The sequence below is a fragment of the Oncorhynchus masou genome, chromosome 22, assembly GCF_036934945.1.
Source record: "Oncorhynchus masou masou isolate Uvic2021 chromosome 22, UVic_Omas_1.1, whole genome shotgun sequence".
NCBI lineage: Eukaryota > Metazoa > Chordata > Actinopteri > Salmoniformes > Salmonidae > Oncorhynchus > Oncorhynchus masou.
This window is the reverse complement of record NC_088233.1, coordinates 30723578-30749167: the sequence shown is the minus strand read 5'-3', so window position 1 is coordinate 30749167 and position 25590 is coordinate 30723578. Positions and strand designations below refer to the sequence as shown.

General features: G+C 43.1%; 1 protein-coding gene across 1 annotated transcript in view; it reads right to left on the bottom strand.

Annotated features, from left to right (window-relative positions):
- LOC135509311 (FERM domain-containing protein 4A-like) overlaps positions 1-22248 on the bottom strand; it is a 106276-nt gene extending 84028 nt beyond the window's left edge. The window contains 1 exon segment of the mRNA XM_064929854.1: positions 21878-22248. Within this exon segment, the coding sequence (XP_064785926.1) occupies positions 21878-21970 (93 nt within the window). The 5' untranslated portion in view covers positions 21971-22248.
- Between the last annotated feature and the right edge of the window lie 3342 nt (positions 22249-25590).

The window sequence follows — 25590 nt, the reverse complement described above, 5'->3', positions numbered from 1 at the left end:
AACCCGTGTGTAGTGTGGTAGTACTCCAGACTGGACAACCCATGTGTAGTGTGGTAGTACTCCAGACTGGACAACCCATGTGTAGTGTGGTAGTACTCCAGACTGGACAACCCATGTGTAGTGTGGTAGTACTCCAGACTGGACAACCCATGTGTAGTGTGGTAGTACTCCAGACTGGACAACCCATGTGTAGTGTGGTAGTACTCCAGACTGGACAACCCATGTGTAGTGTGGTAGTACTCCAGACTGGACAACCCATGTGTAGTATGGTAGTATTCATATTTGCCTCCATCCTGACTAGTCTCCCAGTCCCTTGCGCTGAAAAACATCCCTACAGCATGTTGTTGCCTGAGCTCAATTTCGAGTCTCATAGCAAAGGGTCTGAAAACGTATTTAAATAAGGTATTTGTGTTTTCTCTTTGTCATTATGGGGTATTCTGGGTAGATTGCTGAGGATTTCAATTTATATAATCCATTTTAGAATAAGGCTGTAACGTAACAAAATGTGGAATAAGTCAAGGAGTCTGAATACTTCCTCAAGACATGGAACATGTAGTCAGGGTTGGGGATTACATCTCCGTACAAAACAACTCAACTGTAATCAGTTAAGTTACCAGGAAAAATATTTTAATGAGGTTACAGATATTTTTTTCAAATTAGATGATTAGTTATTGGATTACGTTTGAATTCAGAAAGGATGTTTGTGAAAAAAATATGTTATATACACTACCGGCCAAAAGCTTTAGAACACCTACTCATTCAAGGGTTTTTCTTTATTTTGACTATTTTCTACATTGTAGAATAAGAAGTATTCTAAAAAGTGTTTAACAAATCTAAATATATTTATATTTGAGATTCTTCAAATAGCCATCCTTTGCCTTGATGACAGCTTGATGATTTGTTTAACAGCTTTTTTGCTAATACATGATTCCATATGTAGAAAAAGTAAAAGTCAAGAAAAACAATTGAATGAGTAGGTGTTCTAAAGCTTTTGGCCGGTAGTGTATATGAGACCTTTCTCTTTTCTCAATGACATTAAATTCAGCATCAAAAAAAGGCTTAAGTTTATGTTCGCTCCACCTGAGCGAGTCTGACCACAAGTCAGAGACCAGCATGATGACACAGCAAATGCGTTTAATGGATCCTTTTGTCTCCTTTTAATGCCTCGTAGAAAGTAACCTACCCAACCCTGCACAAAGTCTGCTGCCCTATTTCCTCATAAGAGGCTTGTGTATAACTTAAAAAAACATGAAATATGAGTGAATGTTATGTTTATGGAATAACTGATCCAGAGGCCTCTGCTGGTAGCTAATGTAACAGAAATATTAATGGACTTTCTTTCTTCTGGGTAAAACGTCAAGAAGATAAATAGATTGAACATAACATTTTCCATCATTATCTGGCCACCCTGTTTATCTCAATGCACACCTACTGTATAGTACATGTGTCCCTCAGGTTCACACACACATGATAAACCTAGAAATGAGGCAATGGTAAATGTTTTCCAGACATACTATGCAAATAAGCTGTACTCCCATGGGACACTCTATAAACGGCTTTAACCAACTAGTCACACAGCTCAACTGTTGTTTTCTGTGTTTGTGTGTGTGTGAATATAGAACATAAACACACCTCCGGCTAGTGTTAAACAAATTAGAAAATTACAGAAAACCAAAAGAACTTATGAACAGATAGGGAATTGAATCTCTGTTCTCTCCTCTCCATCTCCTCTCCATGCCTCTCTCCAATCCACCGTTTCCCTCTCTCCATCTGCAGAAACAACTGAATCTCCCATGGTTTGGTTCTGGAAAAAGATTTTCTCCCATAAAACACCGGAGTTGGCTGGAGAACAGAGCTGGCAGCTGAAGCAGGAAAGCGATAGAGTTCAATGAACAAAGTCAGAGGCGCAAGTATACTGTTTGTGTGTCAGAGGATAGAGATGAGTTTCCCCTGCAGTTGGATAAGGAATGAGGGATTGAAGGATTTTGGATTTGTCATGGATCAGCAGATTCTGATTCTGGACTTGTGTCTAAATGTTTGGGAGTTCATTTGTCTTCCCTAAATAGCTGCCATTAAATAGAGTATAATGCAATATACACTACAGTTTAAAAGTCTGGGGACACTTAGAAATGTCCTTGTTTATGAAAGAAAAGCACATTTTTTGTCTACCAAAATCATATCAAATTGATCAGAAATACAGTGTAGACATTGTTAATGTTGTAAATGACTATTGTAGCTGGAAACGGCTGATTTTTAATGGAATATCTACATAGGCCCATTATCAGCAACCATCACGCCTGTGTTCAATGGCACATTGTGTTCGCTAATCCAAGTTTATCTGTCACGCCCTGGTCGTAGTATATTGTGTTTGTCTTTATTTATTTGGTCAGGCTGGGGTGTGACATGGGTTTATTGTGGTGTGTTTTGTCTTGGGATGTTGTTAGGTGTTGGGTGTGTGGCTTAGTGGGGGTATCTAACATAGTCTATGGCTGTCTGGAGTGGTTCTCAATCAGAGGCAGGTGTTTATCGTTGTCTCTGATTGGGAACCATATTTAGGCAGCCATATTCTTTAAGTATTTCGTGGGTGATTGTTCCTGTCTCTGTGTTTGTGTTCACCAGAAAGGCTGTATAGGTTTTCACATTCCGTTTGTTGTTTTTGTATTGTTCATTTTCATCGTCATTAAACATGTCTCAAAAATACCACGCTGCATTTTGGTCCGCTTCTCCTTCGACAGACGAGAACCGTTACATTATCATTTTCAAAGGCTAACTGATCATTAGAAAACCCTTTTGCAATTATTTTAACACAGCTGAAAACTGTTGTACTGATCAAACTGGCCTTCTTTAGACTAGTTGAGTATCTGGAGCATCAGCATTTGTGGTTTCGATCACAGGCTCAAAATGGTCAGAAACAAATAACTTTCTTCTGAAACTTCTGAAGCTATTCCATGCAAGAAATTGCCAAGAAACTGAAGATCTCATACAACGCTGTGTACTACTCCCTTCACAGAACAACGCAAACTGGCTCTGACCAGAATAGAAAGAGGAGTGGGAGGCCCCGGTGCACAACTGAGCAAGAGGACAAGTACATTAGAGTGTCTAGTTTGAGAAACAGACGCCTCAGAAGTCCTCAACTAGCAGCTTCATTAAATAGTACCCGCAAAACACCAGTCTCAACGTCAACAGTGAAGAGGTGACTCTGGGATACTGGCCTTCTAGGCAGAGTTCCTTTGTCCAGTGTCTGTGTTCTTTTGCCCATCTTAATCTTTTATTTTTATTGGCCAGTCTGAGATATGGCTTTTTCTTTGCAACTCTTCCCAGAAGGCCAGCATCCCGGAGACGCCTCTTCACTGTTGACGTTGAGACTGGTGTTTTGCGGGTACTATGATGCAGAGGAAGAAATGGCCACCTGAGTCTGCTATATCCTCCAATTCTCTATTTGTTCCTCCCTACCTCCCCAGGACATCCTGCCTTTCACAGTGAGGTTCGTCGGATGAGTAGGAGAGGGGTAGAGGAGGAGGTGAAGAAGGAGGTGGGGGAGAAGGAGGAGAAGAGTAACGCTAAACCTCTGCTTAGGGCTTACCACATCACACCACAACCAACCGGCAGGGTATTGAACCAGTCTGTAGCTTTAAAGAGGCATTTCCCAGCAAGAATGTGTGACTGAATGTTGTTGAGTTGACATTTTCCCAGCCTGATGTAGGAATGTGTGAACACAGGGGTGCCTTCTCCAGAAGGGTCTATGTGTGTGTGTGTGCATGCCAGTGTGTGTCAGTGAAATTATTTCACACACATTAATCTACACACTCACTCGCATACACACACACGCACACATGCACACACAGGGGTTAGTATACACACATGATTGCAAACACTCATACTCCATGAGAGAGAAAATGAGAGAATAGTAGGAGAGAGATAGTAGGAGAGGCAGGAGTTTCCCCTTGAACAAGAGAAAAGAAAGCAGACCTATTGGGTCAGAGAAGTGGAGGGGGAGGGAGGGGTCTACTCAGGAAATACCTGCTGGATCAAAACACGCAGGGGAGGGAGAAGGAGGAGAGGAGGAAAAGAGGAGAGCAGAGAGGAGGGGGAAGGTGAAAATCAGCTCCAGACTGGTTGTGGAATGTATTTGTGAGGCAGATATAATCCCGTTCTCTTTCTTTCTCTTTCTCTTACTATACCCGTTTTCCAAAGACAAGCAGTCCTGTCTGAGCCAGATACAGTATTACAGTTCCTTGTTGGTGAGAAGTTCTGTATGTCTGATCTATCCTTACAACTGATACAGGATATTTCCATCCTCTAGCAGGTGTGTTTGTGTATGACTGTGTGAGCGTGTTTATGTGTATGTGTGTGTGTGTGTGTTTGTGTGTGAGCATGTGTGTGTGTGTGTGTTTGTGTGTGTGTGTGTGTGTGTGTGTGAGCATGTGTGCTTGTGAGAATTTATTAGAGTGTGTATGTTGCTGTATGTGTCAGTCCCTCTCCTGTCCGTTGCCATGACAACAGCCTTAGTAGCTCTGTGATCCCTCTATGAGTTGGTCAGGTGGGGCCTGACAGTGTCAACTGCACATGAGGCAGGTGGAATGAGACAGAAAGACTAATTGCTCTCTGAGAGCACCGTGTGCAGATTCAGACATGGTGGAGCAAATAACAATGATCAATTATGCTGCGTCAGAGCTGGTCTCACACACACACACACACACACACACACACACACACACACACACACACACACACACACACACACACACATACTGTCCCCAAATATGGGTCATAGGTTACGTGATAAACTGCAAAACCAACTGTTTAGGATCTGAGCACATAACTAAAACACTTTTTCTGTAACACTGTTTTCCCCTTTTGTTTTCATCATTACGATCTTGTCTCATCGCTGCAACTCACCAACGAGCTCGGCAAAGGTCGAGTGATGCATCCTCCGAAACATGACCCACCAAACCACGCTTCTTACCCGGAAGCCAGCTGCACAAATGTGTCATAGGAAACACTATTCAACTGATGCCTCGAGTCAGACTGCTGGCACCCAGACTGCCACAAGGAGTTGCTAGAGCACAATGGGCCAATTGTGCATTGCCCTAGGGGACTCTTGGTGGTCACAGCCAGTAATGACAGCCTGGGATCAAACCCCAGGCCATAGTGACGCCGCAACGCTGCGATACAGTGCCTTAGACCGCTGTGCCACTCGGGAGGCCTGGAACACTTTTTAAACTCGTCAAGGCATTTAGAATTTCAATGAAAACTTGTCACAGTGTTTAGATTATTAACACCAGAACATGTTTATTCGTTGTAACACTTTTTAAAACTGCCGAGGGATTAGTGCTTTTTTAAGGTCGGTTCAGCTTCAGTTAGATTATTAAAAAATTATAATAATAAAAATGATCATTTTTTAAATAATAATTGTCTCTGTCAAGTCCACAATGGGTAGACATCAATAGAAAAACAGAAAATTACTATAAAATAGTACAATACTTCAGTTGTGTATATTATTTATTTTTTATTTTTGGACTATTTTGCATTCCTTAAAGTCATCATCTCATCTCTGATGAAGCAGTATCAGCGAGACAACGTTACTCCCCATGCTGTACTATCTGTAGTCATCCTAGTAAGCTAGGCTAGCCTGCCCAAGTATGCTGCAGAGCTGTCTGACAAAATCATTTCACTAGTTATTTAAAGTAGATAAGGCATACTTTCAGGAACTGCATTTCCCATGCGGTATGTGTGTCTCTAAGCTAATGCAACAGGGGTAAGTTTATTCATCTCTGTCTGAGCCTGAAAAACAGGCGCAACGGTCATTGTAGTTCATTACCACTTTTCTGCATTGAACTAGGTTGAATATTTGCTTAATGAAAACTACAACTTCCTCCCACACTGACTTGACTTATGTTTTGTTGTTAATTATTTGATTTCTCTAGAGAAACCGCACATTGGGCTCACAAAAAAAACTCACACCTAAATGAAATTGTTGTTCTTGGTTAAACACAAGAACACGTTTATTCAGCCCATGCCGTTGACGTTTTAAACACTAAACACTGTAGCCTTTCAAGGGAATTTGAGAGATACCCACCCATGACAGTGTTTGTTAATGCCCACATACTTTACATTTCATAAACCATTAGTTAATGCCTAGTTGTCCTTGACATTGTGGTTTGAAAATCCTGGCTCATGGACCACATCAAACCAGATCAGTCACAATACACTGGTTTGTGAAGTGATTAGTGAGCCCTACCAGAATCCATCCAGAGATAGAAGCTGAGGATCCTATTACTTAGAATAACTGCATTAGTAACAGGTTACTACAACAAGACTACCTAAACCACCTAAACTGGAACAACCATCTCAGTAATGGGTGCAATAAATCCAACCCCTCACAGATTAGTATAGAAATTTAGGTTATTTCTGGTTGTATAGTATAAGATTAATTAATCAATCAATGTGCATGAGGAAACATAGATAGATAATAAAACAAACTTTAATAGAAACCAATCTGCAACAAAGCATGCTGGGATATATGATGAAATATCCCACATGTAAATGTAGCTCAGGACAGTGACAGACATTCATAACACTCATCTGAATTAAAGACATGGAAAGTCAAATCAATTTCTACTGACCAAATGCACTCTAAACAGTATGATGGGAAAGTAGGCACTAGTGTTTAAAACCTGAACTATCATGAACTTTCAGGATATGAAGCTGACTGTCATATTTAACCTTGCATTCTGAACGCCTGTGTTCAAGACGAGAACACTTACTGGCGAATCTCAATGCCTAATGCTTAAGTTTTAAACACTGACGTTTAGGTTATAAACGTGTCACGTTTCATGGTTTTACAGTGTATTCCAGTCCATGTTCATACTATGTGAGTGAATGTGAAAACCTAGTTCTCTCACTACATGCAACCCACCTTCCCCATCACAGTAAACGCTTGCCCACAACGCCGGATTCTGTCTCCTACTTCAGATTGAACCATATCGCATTTATCATACACTTTGTTACTTACACTCCAAGTCAGTGTTAATCACTTTACCCCTCTCATTCTGCCCTTCGTTTAACCCCTTGTAACTTACTGTATATAATAATATTGCACTGTATTAGTGCCCCAGTTGAGTCCCCTCTGTTCTAACCTCTTCATCAGCAACAGACTCAGGTTTACAGCATAATTCCCTTGAGTGCTTATTTCAACCCCTCCTCTCACACAATGTACATGTTTCAATGCACGACACACACCTATGTGTGTGAGAGAGAGGTGTATCCTACCTGGTACAGTGGCCTCAGTGTGGTCTCTGTCTCTCTCTCTGTGTGTGTGTGTGTGTGTGTGTGTGTGTGTGTGTGTGTGTGTGTGTGTGTGTGTGTGTGTGTGTGTGTGTGTGTGTGTGTGTGTGTGTGTGTGTGTGTGTGTGTGTGTGTGTGTGTGTGTGTGTGTGTGTGTGAGAGAGATAGAGAGAGAAAGAGGTGTATCCTACCTGGTACAGTGGCCTGGGCACACACCTGTGTGTGTGTGTGAGGTGCAGTGCACGGAGGTGTCTGAGAGCTGAGGAGGTGAAGGTCCACAGCAGACCCTGCCGTGTGAACACCACATCCTCCAGACGCAGCAGAACCACCTCCATTGTATAAACACACAGGTCGCTATGCACAAGATAACAGGTACACCTCACAAGTAAAACTCAGGACCAGAGAACAGGTAGGTATCCACAGAACAGGCTAAAAAGGCCATCTTTCCTCTCTCTTCTCTCTAGGAATCCAACCATTTGATCACTCCGTACTGGGATGTCCTGTGTCGATATCCCACGCAGCTAGAAGACTTCCCCATGGCTCTCCTCTCTTCCTCTCTTCTCTCCTGTCCTCTAACTGAAGAAACCCTGAGTGTCAAAGTCCGAGTGAGACAAACACAAACAATCCCACCGCCCGTTACTTTCTCTCTGTCTCTCTCTTTCTGTTTCTTCTCTTGCTCTCTCTTTCTTATTTAGGATTTTTTTTAAAGCGACACAGTCAGTCCCAGAGCATTCCAGCCTAAAGCCAGACAGAAAGACAGACAGATCGAGAAATAGAGGGAGATGTAGACTCACTAAACGAGTGACAGGGACATTCACGCTCCACACCTCCACTCAGCCATTGGCCAGATCCAAAACCTTATCTCCTACTCATTTTACCATTTAAGTCCAACACACACACACACATACGCACACACACAAACAGCCAGCAGAGTCGCTGACGTCCTGTCTCCAGAGGGATGATAAGTGTATTTTCTCTCAGCTCTGGGAGTCAGGCCAGAATACAGAGTTTTAAAAAGGGACCATAATTCCCAGGACATTGTGTGGCGTGACGTGACCTCTCTGAGTCTGGAAGAGCTGCATGCCCCACCCCTATCTTGCGTAGGTCGATGTCAAACCTCGACAATCGCCTCAATACTTTTCCATGATGCTTAATGTCTGGTTAATTTTAAGCATCCAAAAGTAACACAACTGCAGCTTAATTTCTCCTTCAGGTCCATTGACAGCAGATATATTGGATGTCCTTCCTCTTCCTCAGCAGTCCAACAGAAAGCCTTGATCAATGCAGCAGTGTGAGTTCAATAATACCAAAGGGTGCACACACACACACACACACACACACACACACACACACACACACACACACACACACACACACACACACACACACACACACACACACACACACACACACACACACACACACACTAGGGGCATATTGAATAGACTGGGATGGACTGGACTGATTCATGGTGGGGTGGTGCGGGGGGGTGTTATCGACGCAAGGTTGCAGCAGTGGTGTGTGTGTGTGTGTGTGTGTGTGTGTGTGTGTGTGTGTGTGTGTGTGTGTGTGTGTGTGTGTGTGTGTGTGTGTGTGTGTGTGTGTGCGTGTAGTTCAATAACTGCTGTATGTCTCTGACACTATTACTATTAATTTGCTAATGAATATCAATAGAAGCATAAAGAAATTACACCAACTGTGAATGCTGGTAAAATCAAGATTTCTGTTTTGTAATTCTCCCCACTGTAAGACTGCTGCAATTATCTGAGCTTAGATAAAAAGGCACATAACACAGTCCCTCTCTCTGCCCCCTTTAGGACTATATACATATTTTGGGTGAAAATATGTGTGGATGCAGCACAAGCTGTTGATCTGTGTTACTTCACAGCAGCATAGGGTCACACTGTACTTGGATAGTCTGGATAGTCCATCTGTAGATCTTCTAAAGATGGTTATACTATCAACAAACTATATGTTGATAAGCACCTGCTTGCTAAGGTTAGGGTTAGGCTCAGAATAAGGGTTAGGGTAAAAGTTAGGGTTAGGGCTAGGGCAAGTAGATAGTTATTTGAAATGTTATCGATAGTTCATCTATAAATGCTTCCACAGATGGACTATCTACACAAAGTGTTACCCAGTATAGCAATGTAACCTTTAAGAGACCCAGGCCTCATCCTGCCCAGTGTCAGATGGTCTTGAGAACTCGACTTTTCTCTGGATTGTTTGACATTCCAGGCGTGTGAGTGTTCCACTTTTTCCACGGCCGAGTACTGACTGTTACTGTGGGGTCAGAAGGTCAGCTCTCACTAATTGTAATTTAAAACAGGTGTAAATATTTGTTGAGTGCGCGTTCCCTGGATATTGTGTGTGTACAGTGTCCTATGGAATCCTGGGAAAGTTCATGGAATACTCCTCATGTAAACAATCAGCACCAGAGTGTGAAATGACCATTACCACGGCAACAGAAATACTATCTTAACCATAGTGATAGGACAGATGTGTTAGACAGTTTGGGATATTACACTTTGCCAGACCCTGTGAGGCTGAGAAGGAATGGACAGGCAGACTGATACTGAGGGTGATTCAAAAAAGCTACTGTAGCCTGGCACCCAGTAACACACACACACACACACACACACACACACACACACACACACACACACACACACACACACACACACACACACACACACACACACACACACACACACACACACACACACACACACACACACACACACACACACACACACACACACACACACACACACACACCCTCTCTGTCTCTGCATGGTCTGAGGGCAACGTGGTGTGCAGGGGGTTTGGGACCGGGCTGTTCTCTTGTTCCAGGCTGGTAGGGTTGTTTTCTTTCCTGGGTGGGTGGTGTTCAGGCCTAGAGATGGGGCTGACTATGGACCTATATGTTGTAGGCGAGGCACTGCAGGGGCAGGCAAAAATGGCAGTTTGGAAGATCAGAAAACATGAGATGCATGAGGCAGGGTGTATGGACCCCAGAGCTGTGCTGCTGGGGCGGGCTCGACACACAGGAGCATGTATATGGGGGCTGGTTGACAGTTGACAGTCACACAGTTGACAGTGCAAGTCAGAGCAAAAACCAAGCCATGAGGTTGAAGGAATTGTTCGTAGAGCTCCGAGACAGGATTGTGTCGGGCCACAAATCTGGGGACAGGTAGCAAAACATTTCTGCAGCTTTCAAGGTCCCCAAGAACACAGAAACCTCCATCATTATTAAATGGAAGAAGTTTGGACCCACCAAGACTCTTCCTGTGGCGCTCATCCAATGTACACATGTATTGTACTCGCATACACACACGCCCGAACACACTGAGAGCTAATCACTCACTCCATTTTTCCTGATATTAATATTTATGAGGATTATAGCAGACACCCACAGGAAGACAGGAGACTGCTACAGCACGACTCACACACACACACACACACACACACACACACACACACACACACACACACACACACACACACACACACACACACACACACACACACACACACACACACACACACACACACACACACACACACACACAGAAAATGATCAAACATTGTGAGATTGAATGGCATGATACTGACTGACTCATGGTGATAGAATTTCTAGTACACAACTGTCACCATCCACCCCCCCCTCTCTGTCTGTCTGTCTATGAATAGGCCCTTGATGGGTGAGTAAGTTTTGCCCAGCTTCACAGTGAAGAGTTCATTGAGTCCTGTTATCTCCCTCTCACAAAGACTTTGTATATCTGGAGATATTTAGAGGTCTCATATCCTGTTGTGGAGCAATGGAAGTCACCCAGTCCCCAGCACCCCCAATGACCTCTGACAGACAATACTGTTTGTGTGTGTGTGTGTACTGGTTCCATATAGTAATGTCTGAGAATAGAGCATGGGATCTAATTAGTTAATAACAGACCCAGGGCAGGCCAGCTTCAGCCAGGCCAGATGGAGGCCTGGAGGGATCACAGAGTAGGACTGGCATGTACAGTACTGGGAGACAGTGGAGGAGGGACACACTGGATGGATCTGCTGGACTAACTTTCTGTCTACATTATTTAATTATACACAGAAGACTATTAGAATACATTATTTGAGTCATTATTTAATGTTTATTTTCTCAGCAGGTTATCTGGGAATATGTGTTGTTTTAGATCTACGAGAGGTGTCTTGGGATAGGGTCAGGGGTTGGTTTGGGACCAGACATAACAACTCTGTTATTCTGATCGAAGAGTGAGAAACAGAAGAGGGGAGGAGGAGAGGAGTGAAACAATTGGAGGAGAAGAAGAGTAGGATGGGGTCTTCTTCTCCAAAACATTCCTTCCATCCAAAGCACTTTGTGGGGAAAGGGGGGTCCCCTTTCATCCCAAACAGGGCAAGACACAAGAGCGAGAGCAGGGTTTAAGATGCCATGCAGCTGCACCCCTCTCACCCTTGCTTCCCATTCTCAAATTCTCTCCTAACGTCCCCATCCCGCCCCTCTCTTATTTCAAAGCCAGCACCCCCAGGGCGAGAGAGGGTATCCCTGGGAATCTATGGAGGAAAATAGAACCAGGGTAAACAGAAGTGTAAAACTAGACTACTGCAGCTACCTTCAAGGTCAGTGTGCCAGAATAGTTTCAGGATGAAGACATTCATCAGCAACTTGCTTTTTGGTTGTTTCAATATAATATATGTGTTTTGTGAATGGGTGATGGAGGACACATGGCCTAATGAAGACAGGTCACAGTACCGAACACAGCCCCATGATGCCCCTGTCCACGACTGACCTTGTGATTGGATGAGGCAGAATGTTTAATGGCAGTGATTGGATGAGGGGTTAAATGTAATGAGCATTGATTAGTATTCCTGTCTCACCACTAGCCTGGATACCTTTGACAGAGATGTTATTGTTCACTAACATACTCTCTGTGTGTGTGTGTGTGTGTGTGTGTGTGTGTGTGTGTGTGTGTGTGTGTGTGTGTGTGTGTGTGTGTGTGTGTGTGTGTGTGTGTGTGTGTGTGTGTGTGTGTGTGAGTCAGAAGCAATTATACCCTCTCCTGCTGTGCGATTCAGCCCCCTCCCCCTTCTCCCCCCATGGACCTGTGAGAACCCTCCTGACACTGAGGCGTCTCCTAGGAGATCAACGTTACCCAGAAAAACATTTGTCCGTTCTCCCCCTCTTCAGGAGATTGACTGTCTCTCTCTTTCTTTCTTTCTTTCTTTCTTTCTTTCTTTCTTTCTTTCTTTTTCTTTCTTTCTTTCTTTCTTTCTTTCTTTCTTTCTTTCTTTCTTTCTTTCTGTCTTTCTTTCTTTCTCTCTTTCTTTATTTCTTTATTTCTTTCATTCTTTCTTTCATCTCCCTCTTCCCCTGTCTCCCCCACTCTCTCTCCCTCTCTCTTTTTATGTTCTTAGTTTTGTAGAGAAGCGGTGGATTAACTGAGCAGCTTATCGTGATAGTAGGAAGTAATCCTCTCTGAATCAATACCTGAGTGATCAGATCAACCATTATCTGGTTGATACTTGATTGAGTTTTCAAAAACGGTGAAATCAACTTGTGATGGGGCTGGAAGAATTATGAGGAAGAACGATAGAGAAAGAGTAAACAAGAACAGACAGAAATAGATGGAAGTGTAGGTGATAGACAGATCAATAAAGAAAATAAGGGAATACAAAAATAAAAGTTAGAGAGTGATGAAAAGAAAATCCAGAGAGATGTTTAAGGATAAGAAAAGACAACAGATTCTTGAAAGAGGAGAAAGGAGGGATTGGAGAACAAGAGAAAAGGAGTGCATCTCCTCCTCATTGCTCTGTGGTTAACGAGGCGTGGCTTGTTTGGCTGTGTCACAACCATTGACCGTGTTCTTCCTGTAGACATCACTTAATTAACCACGACTCAGACAGACCATCATCCATCACTAATAACATACCCAGACACAGAAATATACATCTGCATTAGAGAAGAGATATGGAGAAAGAGAGGCAAAGAGCAAACCTTGGTTATAGTATATGCGTTGGAGGGGAGATACATTTACTGAAGACTTTTCACAAGTTTGGTATTGTTCACTAGATTTTCAAATAACAATCCTCCAAACTTCACTTCCTTTCAAACTAAAATGCTAAAACACACAGAGCTACGCTTACAGTACACTGTTAGAAAAATGAGTTTCAGAAGGGTTCTTCCACTGTCCCCATAGTCCCAGTTGGTATTAAATAGAACGTTGTGGCCCCACCTGCCTGTGGAGAAAACAACCCGTGTTTACCTTGGATACCCAATTGGCTCACAACAAAAATTGTCTCACCCAGCACAAATTGTCTCACCCAATTTTGTTCTTGTCTGCTTGTTTTAGTCAGTTACAAAACTACATTTAAGAAAAGTACATGTCTGTAGACTACTTTTCAACGTTAGCCACATGAGTGAGTGCTAGCTAGCTAAATTACCAACCAGAACATTAAGCTAGCCAAGACCAACAACACAAACAAACAGACTATAAAGCTACATGTAGTGAGAGGAGTTACAAACGGAATGTGCGAATTGAGTTAAATGTCTTACCTCTGATGAAACACACATACTGTAGCTACATGTAGCCTACTTGGACACCAAGTCCACACAATTTACCCCTCTGCCACATCGAATAATCTGAAGTCACAAGGCTCTTCTCGCAGGCTCTACTTCCTTACGTTGTAACATTGCAAACCGTAGGTTGGGATGTTTGACCTGGTTACATGTACATTGAACAACACAGCAGCTTTTCAGCATTTTTGAAAAACAAAAAATCTATGACAAAGTTGGCTTTTTACAATTTGGGTCAATAGGAAAGTGTTTGTTTTCCTCAATTTGTGGCCCTGGTCAAGCGGAATTCCTTTTTATTGACATGAATACTGACTCGGAGTAAAGGAGAACCCTTTTGGGTTCCAGGTAGAACCCTTTTTTGGTTCCAGGAAGAACTCTTTTGGGTTTCAAGTAGAACCCTCTGTGGAAAGGGTAACATGGATCTCAAAAGGGTTCTTCAAAGGGTTCTCCTGTGGGGACAGCCAAAGAACCCTCTAATGTTTTCTAGATAGCACACCTCTTATTAAAGAGTTTATAGCATCACATTTAACCCTTTCCAGAGCTTTCAGCTTCAGAGAAGATCTAAAGTAATACAACTGAGCATCAGAGTTTCACTGGTTGTATTGATACTCTTTAACATTATGCCATGGATAATGAACTGGAGGATCCCATACAGTTACAGGAGGTACAGGAGAGAGATGCAGCTGTGGCTGGATCATCTGGAGCTGACAGACAGATGAAAGTAGACAAAGCAGGGCGGATGCTCCAGTCAGTCAGGTAACGAACAGATAAAGTAAACAACACAGACCTTTTTACCAGTGATTGAATACTCTGCCTTTGAAACGAGAAAGCCGATTGATGCATTGTCAGTGAATAGAAGTCTTGCAGCAGCATGAAGGCCTATGTTGAAATGTCTCTAAAAGCATCACCCGAGATTTATAGTCAAACGCTTGGCCAAGCTTTTCACACACAAATATCTTAAATACCTCGCATGCATACACACACAAACTGCCGTACATGGTGAGAGGAGAGTTGCAGTGGCCTTCTCCACACACACAAAAAAAATTACTGAAGCTCAACCCTAGCATGTTTGTGTGTGTGTGTGTGTGTGACACCACACAGCTGTCAGTAGAGGAATGAGAGGCTTAGATTGAGAACACAATCAGAGAGACAGAGAGAGAGAGAGAGAGAGAGAGAGAGAGAGAGAGAGAGAGAGAGAGAGACCCCCTCTGTATGTAATTCTGTGAATCTGCATCTCTCTATTAATGGAGATGGGAAGGTCTGATTCTGCTTCTGGGTAGTAGTGTGTGTGTGTGTGTGTGTGTGTGTGTGTGTGTGTGTGTGTGTGTGTAATCAATCAGCGTAAAGCAGCATGGTAAAAATAATAATCTGTGTGACAGTGATGGCTCTGTTTTTACCTCCTCACAACAACCAATCAAACAGCACTTCACAACAAAGCACATTCCAACAGAGAGACAGAAAATGGTTAGGACTGAAGCCTGTAATATTGGCTTTGTGGTGTACTAATGTAACTAACAAAATGAACCATGCTAACTAGTAACATTAACACTAAGGAAAGAGTTTGAGTGTCTTATTGTAAAATGTGACACTTCATGTACCAAGGATTGTACTCTCAAGTAGCTTCCCTATATGATTATGTAGGAATGAGGCCTGTCAACTACGCCATGTTTCCTGTGTATTGGTGTGAAGGTTATAGCATTAAACTTCCTGTGTACTAATATAAAGGTTGTTTCCTTATTTCAGGTTCTCTCTCTCTCTCTCTCTCTCTCTCTCTCTCTCTCTCTCTCTCCTCTCTCTCTCTCTCTCTCTCTTTCTCCCACTCTCTCTCTCTCTCTCTCTGTGTGTACAGTGTATGTATCCTCTAGCCATGTTTAGGGTATGAAAGCTACACACATCAAAGCTTCTTCTGCATTTAGGTCACCCTGTGTTTTGGAGTGTGCGTGTATGTGTGTGTTTGTATGTTGTGTGTGTGTGTGTGTGTGTGTGTGTGTGTGTGTGTGTGTGTGTGTGTGTGTGTGTGTGTGTGTGTGTGTGTGTGTGTGTGTGTGTGTGTGTCTGCAGGCTTCAGCTAGAAACTAACAGCTCACTGAAAAGCTCCTGTCATTTTAAGTGAATCCTGGAGGAAAAACCTATTACATTCACAACACTAAAGCATGTTAATCAACCTAAACTAAGGCAGGCTTAAATCACATCACTCCAAACAGGATACACAACCACTAACCAGAGCAACCAAACACTTCTAATGAAAACCAAGAGAAACATGCATCAGCTCTCTTTTAATTTCAAATGCTCTTTAGATGACACCTCAGGGACAGGTGTTTGTTGTCCATAGTAGAAATTTCAGCCTTGTGCCCTATGTCCTCATGTGATCAGACCTCTGTGAACGAAACCACAGTGAAAGGTTTTGGTTGGCCACAGCATTACAAGACCCTTCTACTATCTTTATGTAAATCCTGCTCTATTGGATCACGCAAGCAGTTCCCTAACATCTATGACCCACATGCAGTCTTTAAATGTTTCATGTGGCCTTGGAACTAAACAGCACTGTGTCTCTATCACCAGAGGGCCAGCTGTTGGGGACCCAGAGAAAGGTTCTGGCTGGCACTCCTCTACCATAGAACCAGGGTTGGGGAGTAACGGATTACGTGTAAGGGATTACAAAAACAACGGCAACAATAATCCGTTAAATTACCAGCTAAAATATTGTAATCTGATAACAGATACTCTAGAAAAACTAGATGATTACTTTTAAATTCAGAAAGGATGTTCGCGGATTATTTTTTTTGACACTTCAAAATCAGCACTGAAAAATGCTGCAAGTTTAAATTTGTTCGACGTGAGCGAGTTTGACCATAAATCAGAGACCACTGTGATGACACACCAAATGTGTTTGATGGATTGTGGGAAAAGAGCAGGAATAGGCTTTTGGAGGCTACAGTCCAAACTATAGTGACAAGAAAATGTATGTGAACCCTTTGGAAATACCTGGATTTCTGCTTAAATTGGTCATAAAATGTGATCTGATCTTCGTCTAGGTCACAACAATAGACACAAACAGTCTGCTTAAACTAATAACACACAAACAATGATGTGTTCTCATGTCTTTATTGAACACACTGTGTAAACATTCACAGTGCAGGGTGGAAAAAGTATGTGAACTCATTTAATAACTGGTTGACCCTACTTTGGCAGCAATAACCTCAACCATACGTTTCATGTTGTTGCGGATCAGACCTGCACAACGGTCAGGAGGATTTTTGGACCATTCCTCTTTAAAAAATTGTTTCAGTTCAGCAATATTCTTGGGATGTCTGGTGTGAACTGCTCTCTTGAGGTCATGCCACAGCATCTCAATCGGGTTGAGGTCAAGACTAACTGGGCCACTCCAGAAGGCATATTTTTTTTCTGTTGAAGACATTCTGTTGTTGATTTACTTCTGTGTTTTGGGTCATTGTCCTGTTGCATCAACCAACTTCTGTTGAGCTTCAATTGGCGGACAGATAGCCTTACATTCTCCTGCAAAATGTCTTGATAAACTTGGGAATTCGTTTTTCCGTCGATGACAGCAAGCTGTCCAGGCCCTGAGGCAGCAAAGCAGCCTCAAGGCATGATGCTCCCTCCACCATACTTTACAGCTGGGGTGAGGTTTTGATGTTGGTGTGCTGTGCCTTTTTTTATCCACACATAGTGTTATGTGTTCCTCCCAAACAACTCAACTGTAGTTTCATCTGTCCACAGAATATGTTGCCAGTAGTGCTGTGGAACATCAAGGTGCACTTTTGCAAACTTCAGATGTGCAGCAATGTTTGTTTTTGGACAGCAGTGGCTTCTTCCGTGATGTCCTCCCATGAACACCATTCTTGTTTAGTGTTTTATGTATTGTATCCTCATCAACAGAGATGTTAGCATGTTCCAGAGATTTCTGTAAGTCTTTAGCTGACACTCTAGGACTCTTCTTATCCTCTCCTTCCAGTTCTCTGCTGCCAATGACTGGAACGAACTACAAACATATCTGAAACTGGAAACACTTATCTCCCTCACCAGCTTTAAGCACCAGTTATCAGAGCAGCTCACAGATTACTGCACCTGTAATTTAGCCCAAACAACTACCTCTCCCCCTACTGTATTTATTTATTTTGCTTCTTTGCACCCCATTATTTCTATCTCTACCTGCACATTCTTCCACTGCAAATCTACCATTCCAGTGTTTTACTTGCTATACTGTATTTACTTCGCCACCATGGCCTTTTTTTTGCCTTTACCTCCCTTATCTTATCATTTTCTCACATTGTATATAGACTTATTTTTCTACTGTATTATTGACTGTATGTTTGTTTTACTCCATGTGTAACTCTGTGTTGTTGTATGTGTCGAACTGCTTTGCTTTATCTTGGCCAGGTCGCATTTGTAAATGAGACTTGTTTTCAACTTGCCTACCTGGTTAAATAAAGGTGAAATAAATAAATTGAGCAGTCTGTGCTGTGCTCTTGCAGTCATCTCTGCAGGACGGCCACTCATAGGGAGAGTAGCAACAGTGCTGAACTTTCTCCATTTACAAACAATTTGTCTTACCGCGGACTGATGAACATCAAGGATTTTAGAGCTACTTTTGTAACCCCTTTCAGCTTTATGCAAGTCAACAATTCTTAATCTTAGGTCTTCTGATATCTCTTTTGTTCGAGGCATGGTTCAAATCAGGTAATGCTTCTTGTGAATAGCAAACTCAAATTTTGTGAGTGTTTTTTATAGGGCAAAGCAGCTCTAACCAACATCTCCAATCTCGTCTCATTGATTGGACTCCAGGTTGGCCGACTCCTGACTCCAATTAGCTTTAGGAGAAGTCATTAGCCTCGGGGTTCACATACTTTTCCCAACCAAAACTGTGAATGTTTAAACTATGTATTCAATATCGACAAGAAAAATACAATAATTTGTGTGTTATTAGTTTAAGCACGCTATGTTTATCTATTGTTGTGATTTAGATGAAGATCAGATCAAATTTGATGACCAATTTATGCAGGAATCCAGGTCACTCCAAAGGGTTCACATTCTTTTTCTTGCCAATCTATGGCTTCCAATGGTGCAACTGCTGTCGGCATCCAAAGATGATCCAACTTGAATAAATGCTTGGGGGTAAGGATGACAGCAGTGGTGTCGTCTATGGCGATATGGATATCAATTATTATATATATATATTGATTCTTCAAGAATATAAATCATAAATGCATCACACTCCATGAGAACCCAAAATATAAGGTAGTTTTTCTCCAATGTTTGTAAATATTGTAAATGCAAACAAACACTGTATAGCCTTATAACATGGTTAAAACAATAATTTTGATATCATGGATGGTCAGTCCTTGCATCTATAGCTGACTAATAATCTGAGAGTGGTTACATTTATCCAGGCCCATCCCTCAGCTTTTTACCCAAACAGAGGCTGTTTAGTTATTGTTTCATCTGTGGATTTGCCCTTCAAACAGCTACAAATGATCAAGATAAAGTGTCACCAACATAAATGTAAACAATAGGCCTATAGCAAATGCAGCATATGGCATTCATTTTTCACTTGTAGTGCTCAAAGCATGCCTTTCAATGAGCACTGCACTTATTTTTCAACTCAAATCAATGAATCATCAATCAGTCCACCATGACATCAAAATCATAAACAACATAGTCGAGCTGGCTAATTTGTTTTGGGGTTATGCTCAGGTAAAACTATTTGGCTAATCTATACTTCCATATTTCTAATTCCTATTCATGAATATCAAGGGCTATAACATTTATTGGAATGACTGGAATTCTGATAGACTTTGGTTTTAAAATGTAAAGATATCATTTAATTGTATTATTATGTGTAGTAGAAAGTGATGGGTTAGAAGAAGCCTACATAACCAACCCATAAAGTAAAATTGAACATCCATATATGGCCAACTATGTAAACTTTAACATTGATTTATCTTGTAATAGATGTTGTTCAATTGGTAACATATACTTTTGTCTTCTTCTAATGCCTCTTAAGGGGAAAGTAATCAAAAAAGTAACAGAATGTAATCATATTACATTACTGAGTTTGGGTACTCCAAAAGTTACGTTTCTGACTACAATTGAGGACAGGTAACTAGTAACTGTAACGAATTACATTTAGAAAGTAACCTACCCAACCCTGCATAGAACCATAGCCTGAGAGCATATCCTCTGGAAGAGCTGTCACTTGTGTTAAAGCCCACCCACACAAACTGCAATTAACTCTGATTCACTTTGTACCATTACTGTTTCAACATGAAATCAGGACTAACCCCTTTTTACCGCAGCATGATGGGAATGTTATTATCACTCACACACGCAGGCACATGCAACACACACTCGTGCTGAAAACATGTTGGCTTAAGAGTTAGTGAGTCATGCAGCAGGTCAGAACATGTCCTGAGGTTTGACTGTGACAGTACCTCTGGATAGACCAGCCAGGTCACCCGTGGTACAAGTCAGTATTCCACGTCCGTCCAAGTCTGAGGACATTGCTAGTTGACGTGAAAACCGGCCACTAGGGGAAACAGTGAGCACTGTTACCTTCAAGTAGGTTGCTGTTGTGCTATAGGGCGTTGTGGACGGTGATGGCGGATGGGCATAAGCATCTGCTTCTGGTTGCAAGTTGGAATCCAGCGATATTTTTATTTGAACCCTATGCCAAACATTAACCCTTACCTTAACCATTCTGAGTTAATGCCTAACCTTAGGATTTCCCGAGTTAATGCCTAAACCTAACCTTAAACACTTAAAACATCAACTTAGAAATGTGACTTTGGAGAAACATGGGTGAATGTCTAATTCTGAAGTGAGACTGTGAGAGCTGGTTGGAATAGACATACAGTACATTCCACTTAAACCAGATAAATGCAACACCTCAAATCAGAACAACAGGATCAAACTGAAAGTAAAAATGTGAAAAGTCCATTGACAGTCATAGCTGCTGGCAGGCATGAGCTGTCCTCTGTGTGTAACTAGACAGGATAGGACATGGAGGATAATGATTAGCCATGCTATGCTAGGCTTGGCTATATACAGCTCTGTTACAGTATGGCAACAGTATGTTATCTAAATAAGACAGTATGCCAATATCACACAAGCACATAGTAGATTGAGACCTCAATGACCTTCAAACTGGGTAAGAATTAAGATGGACAGGCAAGAGGTAGAGAGAGAGAATGACAGAGAGACATTCATTGTTCACTCAGTGTGCAGTTTCAGATTAAAAGCTTTTCTCTTGCTTTGCTTTCCAACTCAATCTCCTACTGTCCCTGGATTAGCCAAATAACCCTTAAATCCCAACCACACACAACGGCACAGCAAGACAGAGGAGAGAGAGGCAGAGAGTGAGAGAGAGGCAGAGAGTGAGAAGCAGTGAAAGATTGAAAGAGACAAGCAGGGAGCCTGACAGAGAGCGAGAGAGAGAGCGAGAGAGAGACAGACAGACAGAGGGAGAGAGAGAGACAGAGGGAGAGAGAGACAGAGAGAGAGACAGACAGAGGGAGAGAGAGAGACAGAGAGCGAGAGAGAGAGCGAGAGAGAGACAGACAGACAGAGGGAGAGAGAGAGACAGAGAGAGAGACAGAGGGAGAGAGAGACAGAGAGAGAGACAGAGGGAGAGAGAGACAGAGAGAGAGACAGACAGAGGGAGAGAGAGACAGACAGAGGGAGAGAGAGACAGAGAGAGAGACAGACAGAGGGAGAGAGAGACAGAGAGAGAGAGGAGGGAGAGAGAGACAGAGAGAGAGACAGAGGGATAGAGAGAGACAGACAGAGGGAGAGAGAGACAGAGGGAGAGAGAGGGAGAGGGAGAGAGAGACAGACAGAGGGAGAGAGAGACAGAGAGAGAGACAGACAGAGGGAGAGAGAGACAGAGGGAGAGAGAGAGACAGAGAGAGAGACAGAGGGAGACAGAGAGAGAGACAGACAGAGAGAGGGGGTGACAGAGAGAGAGAGAAGGTGTAATCCAGCGTATCTTACCCTCTCTCCACTGTTCCGTCGTAATGTTCCCACCGGTAGTTTGAGCATGAGTCTGCGGGTCCTACCCGGGGTTACAGCCCCCTGCACCACCATGGCACGACCCTCAGTGTGTGTGTGTGTTAGTGTGTGAGTGTGTGTAGAGAGAGAACGTCTATTCGCATCCAGCCGAGAAGCAGCTCTCGCGAGCTAGAGTGTGTTTGTGTGAGAGAGTGGGTATGAGTAGTCCCAGTCCTGTCTTCCCTCCTTCTCTCACTCCCTCTCTCCTCTGTTAGTCTTGGTGATAGGAGAGTATGTATCTCTCTGATTCAGAGAACTGCCCATTCTCTGAGCTTAGCTACGCTCCACTCTGCTGCTCTTGCACACGGTGTGTGTGCTTGCGTGAGTAGGCCTATGTTTGTGAGGAGAGGGAGGGAGTATGCTTTGTTTCTTTTCTCTCTCTTCCACTTCAGTCTGTCTCTATCCCGCCTTCTCTCCCGCCTTCTCTCTCTCTCTCTCTCTCTCTCTCTCTCTCTCTCTCTCTCTCTCTCTCGTCAGGAGCTTAACCAGGTCACTGGTTTAATGTGACGCTACGGTGGTTATTAACATACGCACACTTGGTCACGTGATCACAAAGGAATAGTGAGTGTGCGTGGCGGGGAGGGGGCGGGGGTGGGAGGTTGACACAGTGGGTCACGTGGTACACCTCAAAAGGAATATGTGATGTTTTGCCATCTGGGGAGTGGATTATCTTTAAATCCCACATCCAGCTTTCACCCCTTCTGTCTGGACTGGAGCACAGAGTGGGATACCCCTAAACACGTGCACAAACGTACAAACGCACAAACGCACAAACACACGCACACTTGAATGCACGGCCACCGATAAGCCAATAAGTTTACAAAGGGCCAGGATCCCAACGAGAGGGGGAATGTCTTCAAAGCTGGCCACTAGGGGCAACAGTAATCACCATCATGTAGGCTTGGGTTTTGATGAGGTGTTGTGGACAGGGGTGGTGGATGGGCATCGTCCCATTTCTCTGGATCAGAAGGTTGTGTGTTTGATCCCGATCATGGACACTGTTTTTTATTTTTAACCCTTAACCATTTGGAATGAGTGTCTAAACTTAACCTTTCACTAGTAAATTTGACGTTTGGAGAAATAGAATGACATACGGCAGCCGGAGCAAGAAAACAGTTTGAAATTGGCCGTTCCTGTAGGTTCATGCTCTACAACATCCGCAGAGTACGACCCTGCCTCACACAGGAAGCGGCGCAGGTCCTAATCCAGGCACTTGTCATCTCCCGTCTGGATTACTGCAACTCGCTGTTGGCTGGGCTCCCTGCCTGTGCCATTAAACCCCTACAACTCATCCAGAACGCCGCAGCCCGTCTGGTGTTCAACCTTCCCAAGTTCTCTCACGTCACCCCGCTCCTCCGCTCTCTCCACTGGCTTCCAGTTGAAGCTCGCATCCGCTACAAGACCATGGTGCTTGCCTACGGAGCTGTGAGGGGAACGGCACCGCAGTACCTCCAGGCTCTGATCAGGCCCTACACCCAAACAAGGGCACTGCGTTCATCCACCTCTGGCCTGCTCGCCTCCCTACCACTGAGGAAGTACAGTTCCCGCTCAGCCCAGTCAAAACTGTTCGCTGCTCTGGCCCCCCAATGGTGGAACAAACTCCCTCACGACGCCAGGACAGCGGAGTCAATCACCACCTTCCGGAGACACCTGAAACCCCACCTCTTCAAGGAATACCTAGGATAGGATAAGTAATCCTTCTCACCCCCCTTAAATGACTTAGATGCACTATTGTAAAGTGGCTGTTCCACTGGATGTCAGAAGGTGAATTCACCAATTTGTAAGTCGCTCTGGATAAGAGCGTCTGCTAAATGACTTAAATGTAAATGTAAATGAAATTTGACGTTTTGAGCAACTTCGAAATTTGACGCTTTGAGAACGTGGCTGAACATCTAATTTCGTAGTGAAACTGTGAGAGCTTGTTGGGCAAAAAACCCATCTGTCCTGATAGGAAGGGGGTCCAGTGCTAAGCTTAAGCCATGGAGCGGTGTGGCCCTTGTCTGACCAATCAGATCAATTGGCTGGGTTAGGGTTGACTTGAGTTACTGCTGGTTCTAGTGACCTACTGTCATTTTCTTATAATCACTCTGCACAGCTCAGCTTCCCTCAATTAGCTGGTCAATACTGCATCGTCAGGTGATTAGTAAGAGTGTATAAACACACATTTATTACACGCACACATGCAACAGGAGTATCGGAGGTGGTTGGTGGACTACGCTTGTATGATGAGTAAAAAAAGAAGCCCCCCCCCTCTGTAATTCATGGCATTAGAGGTGTTTGAAACATAACTTTTATGGACATGATATTGCAAACACAAACATACGCACACACATACACACTGTGGTTACAGCTGTGCCAACCACACAGGAGAAAGTAATCTGCACTAGTAATCCCCACTAAGCATCATTTATTCAATACTCTGGTTTATATCAGGAGTGTGTGTATGTGTGTGTTTCTGTGTGTGCGTGTGAGTGTGTCCTACATAAGAAATATCAGCGGGCTATATATAACCCCACAGAGTGCAGGCAACATCCACGACTCAGAGACTCAAACTGGAGGGAATGAAAGAGAAGATGAAAGTAACTACGGATCTGTTTTCACTGTCAGATGTGTTTGAAATGAAAACACATCTCTGTGATATGTTAGATTAATTATGTTATTGTGACTGGAGATATCCTATTTTATCTTGTTCAATCAGGAGGAAAAATGACATGGCTGTCCATAATTAACTACTAAAGATTGCATGTGTAGGCTTTTTGAATACCACAGTAATGATAAAGGCTCCAGTTCTCAATAATCTTAACAGGAGGAGAAGACATGATTTAACGCTTCAGGCAAGATACAGTACACTATGACCTATTTCAGTTGAACATACACACAGCACCCTGACATACGGGACAACAAAACACACACACACACACACACACACACACACACACGCACACACGCACACACGCACACACGCACACACGCACACACGCACACACGCACACACGCACACACGCACACCGAATTCTAACCCTAACACTTATTCTAACCTTAGCCCTAAACCCCCTAGAAAAGGAGGTCAAATTTTGTTTGTTTACTATTCTTATGTGGACTTCTGGTCCCCACAAGAATAGTAAACAAATAACAATTTGACCAATTGGGGACATTTTGTTGGTCACCACTTTTCTAGGGGGTATAGTTAAACACGTCCACACACACACACACACACACACACACACACACACACACACACACACACACACACACACACACACACACACACACACACACACACACACACACACAGTGCCACCATCAGGACAATTGGACAAATTGGCCTAGAATTCACTACTTAGGTACTCCTTACCGTGCCTGCCAAATATCAGAACTTAACATCGAACAAGTCATGCAATATGCTTTTGATGTATTTTGGATAGGGTTGCAACAAATTCACGTGTTCTCAAAATCCCGGTTGGAGGATTTCCATCCTGTTTCTGGGAACCAGGGAATCTATTGAAAGTTCCTGTAATTTTACAACTCTAATTTTGGACCATTTTCAATGAGGTTTACTAATTTAAATGTCTTCTTCTCCAGAACCGCTGAAACGATCAGCCCCAAAACTTGGTATATATGGATGCACTTCTTCATGTGCAATTTTTTCCAAGACT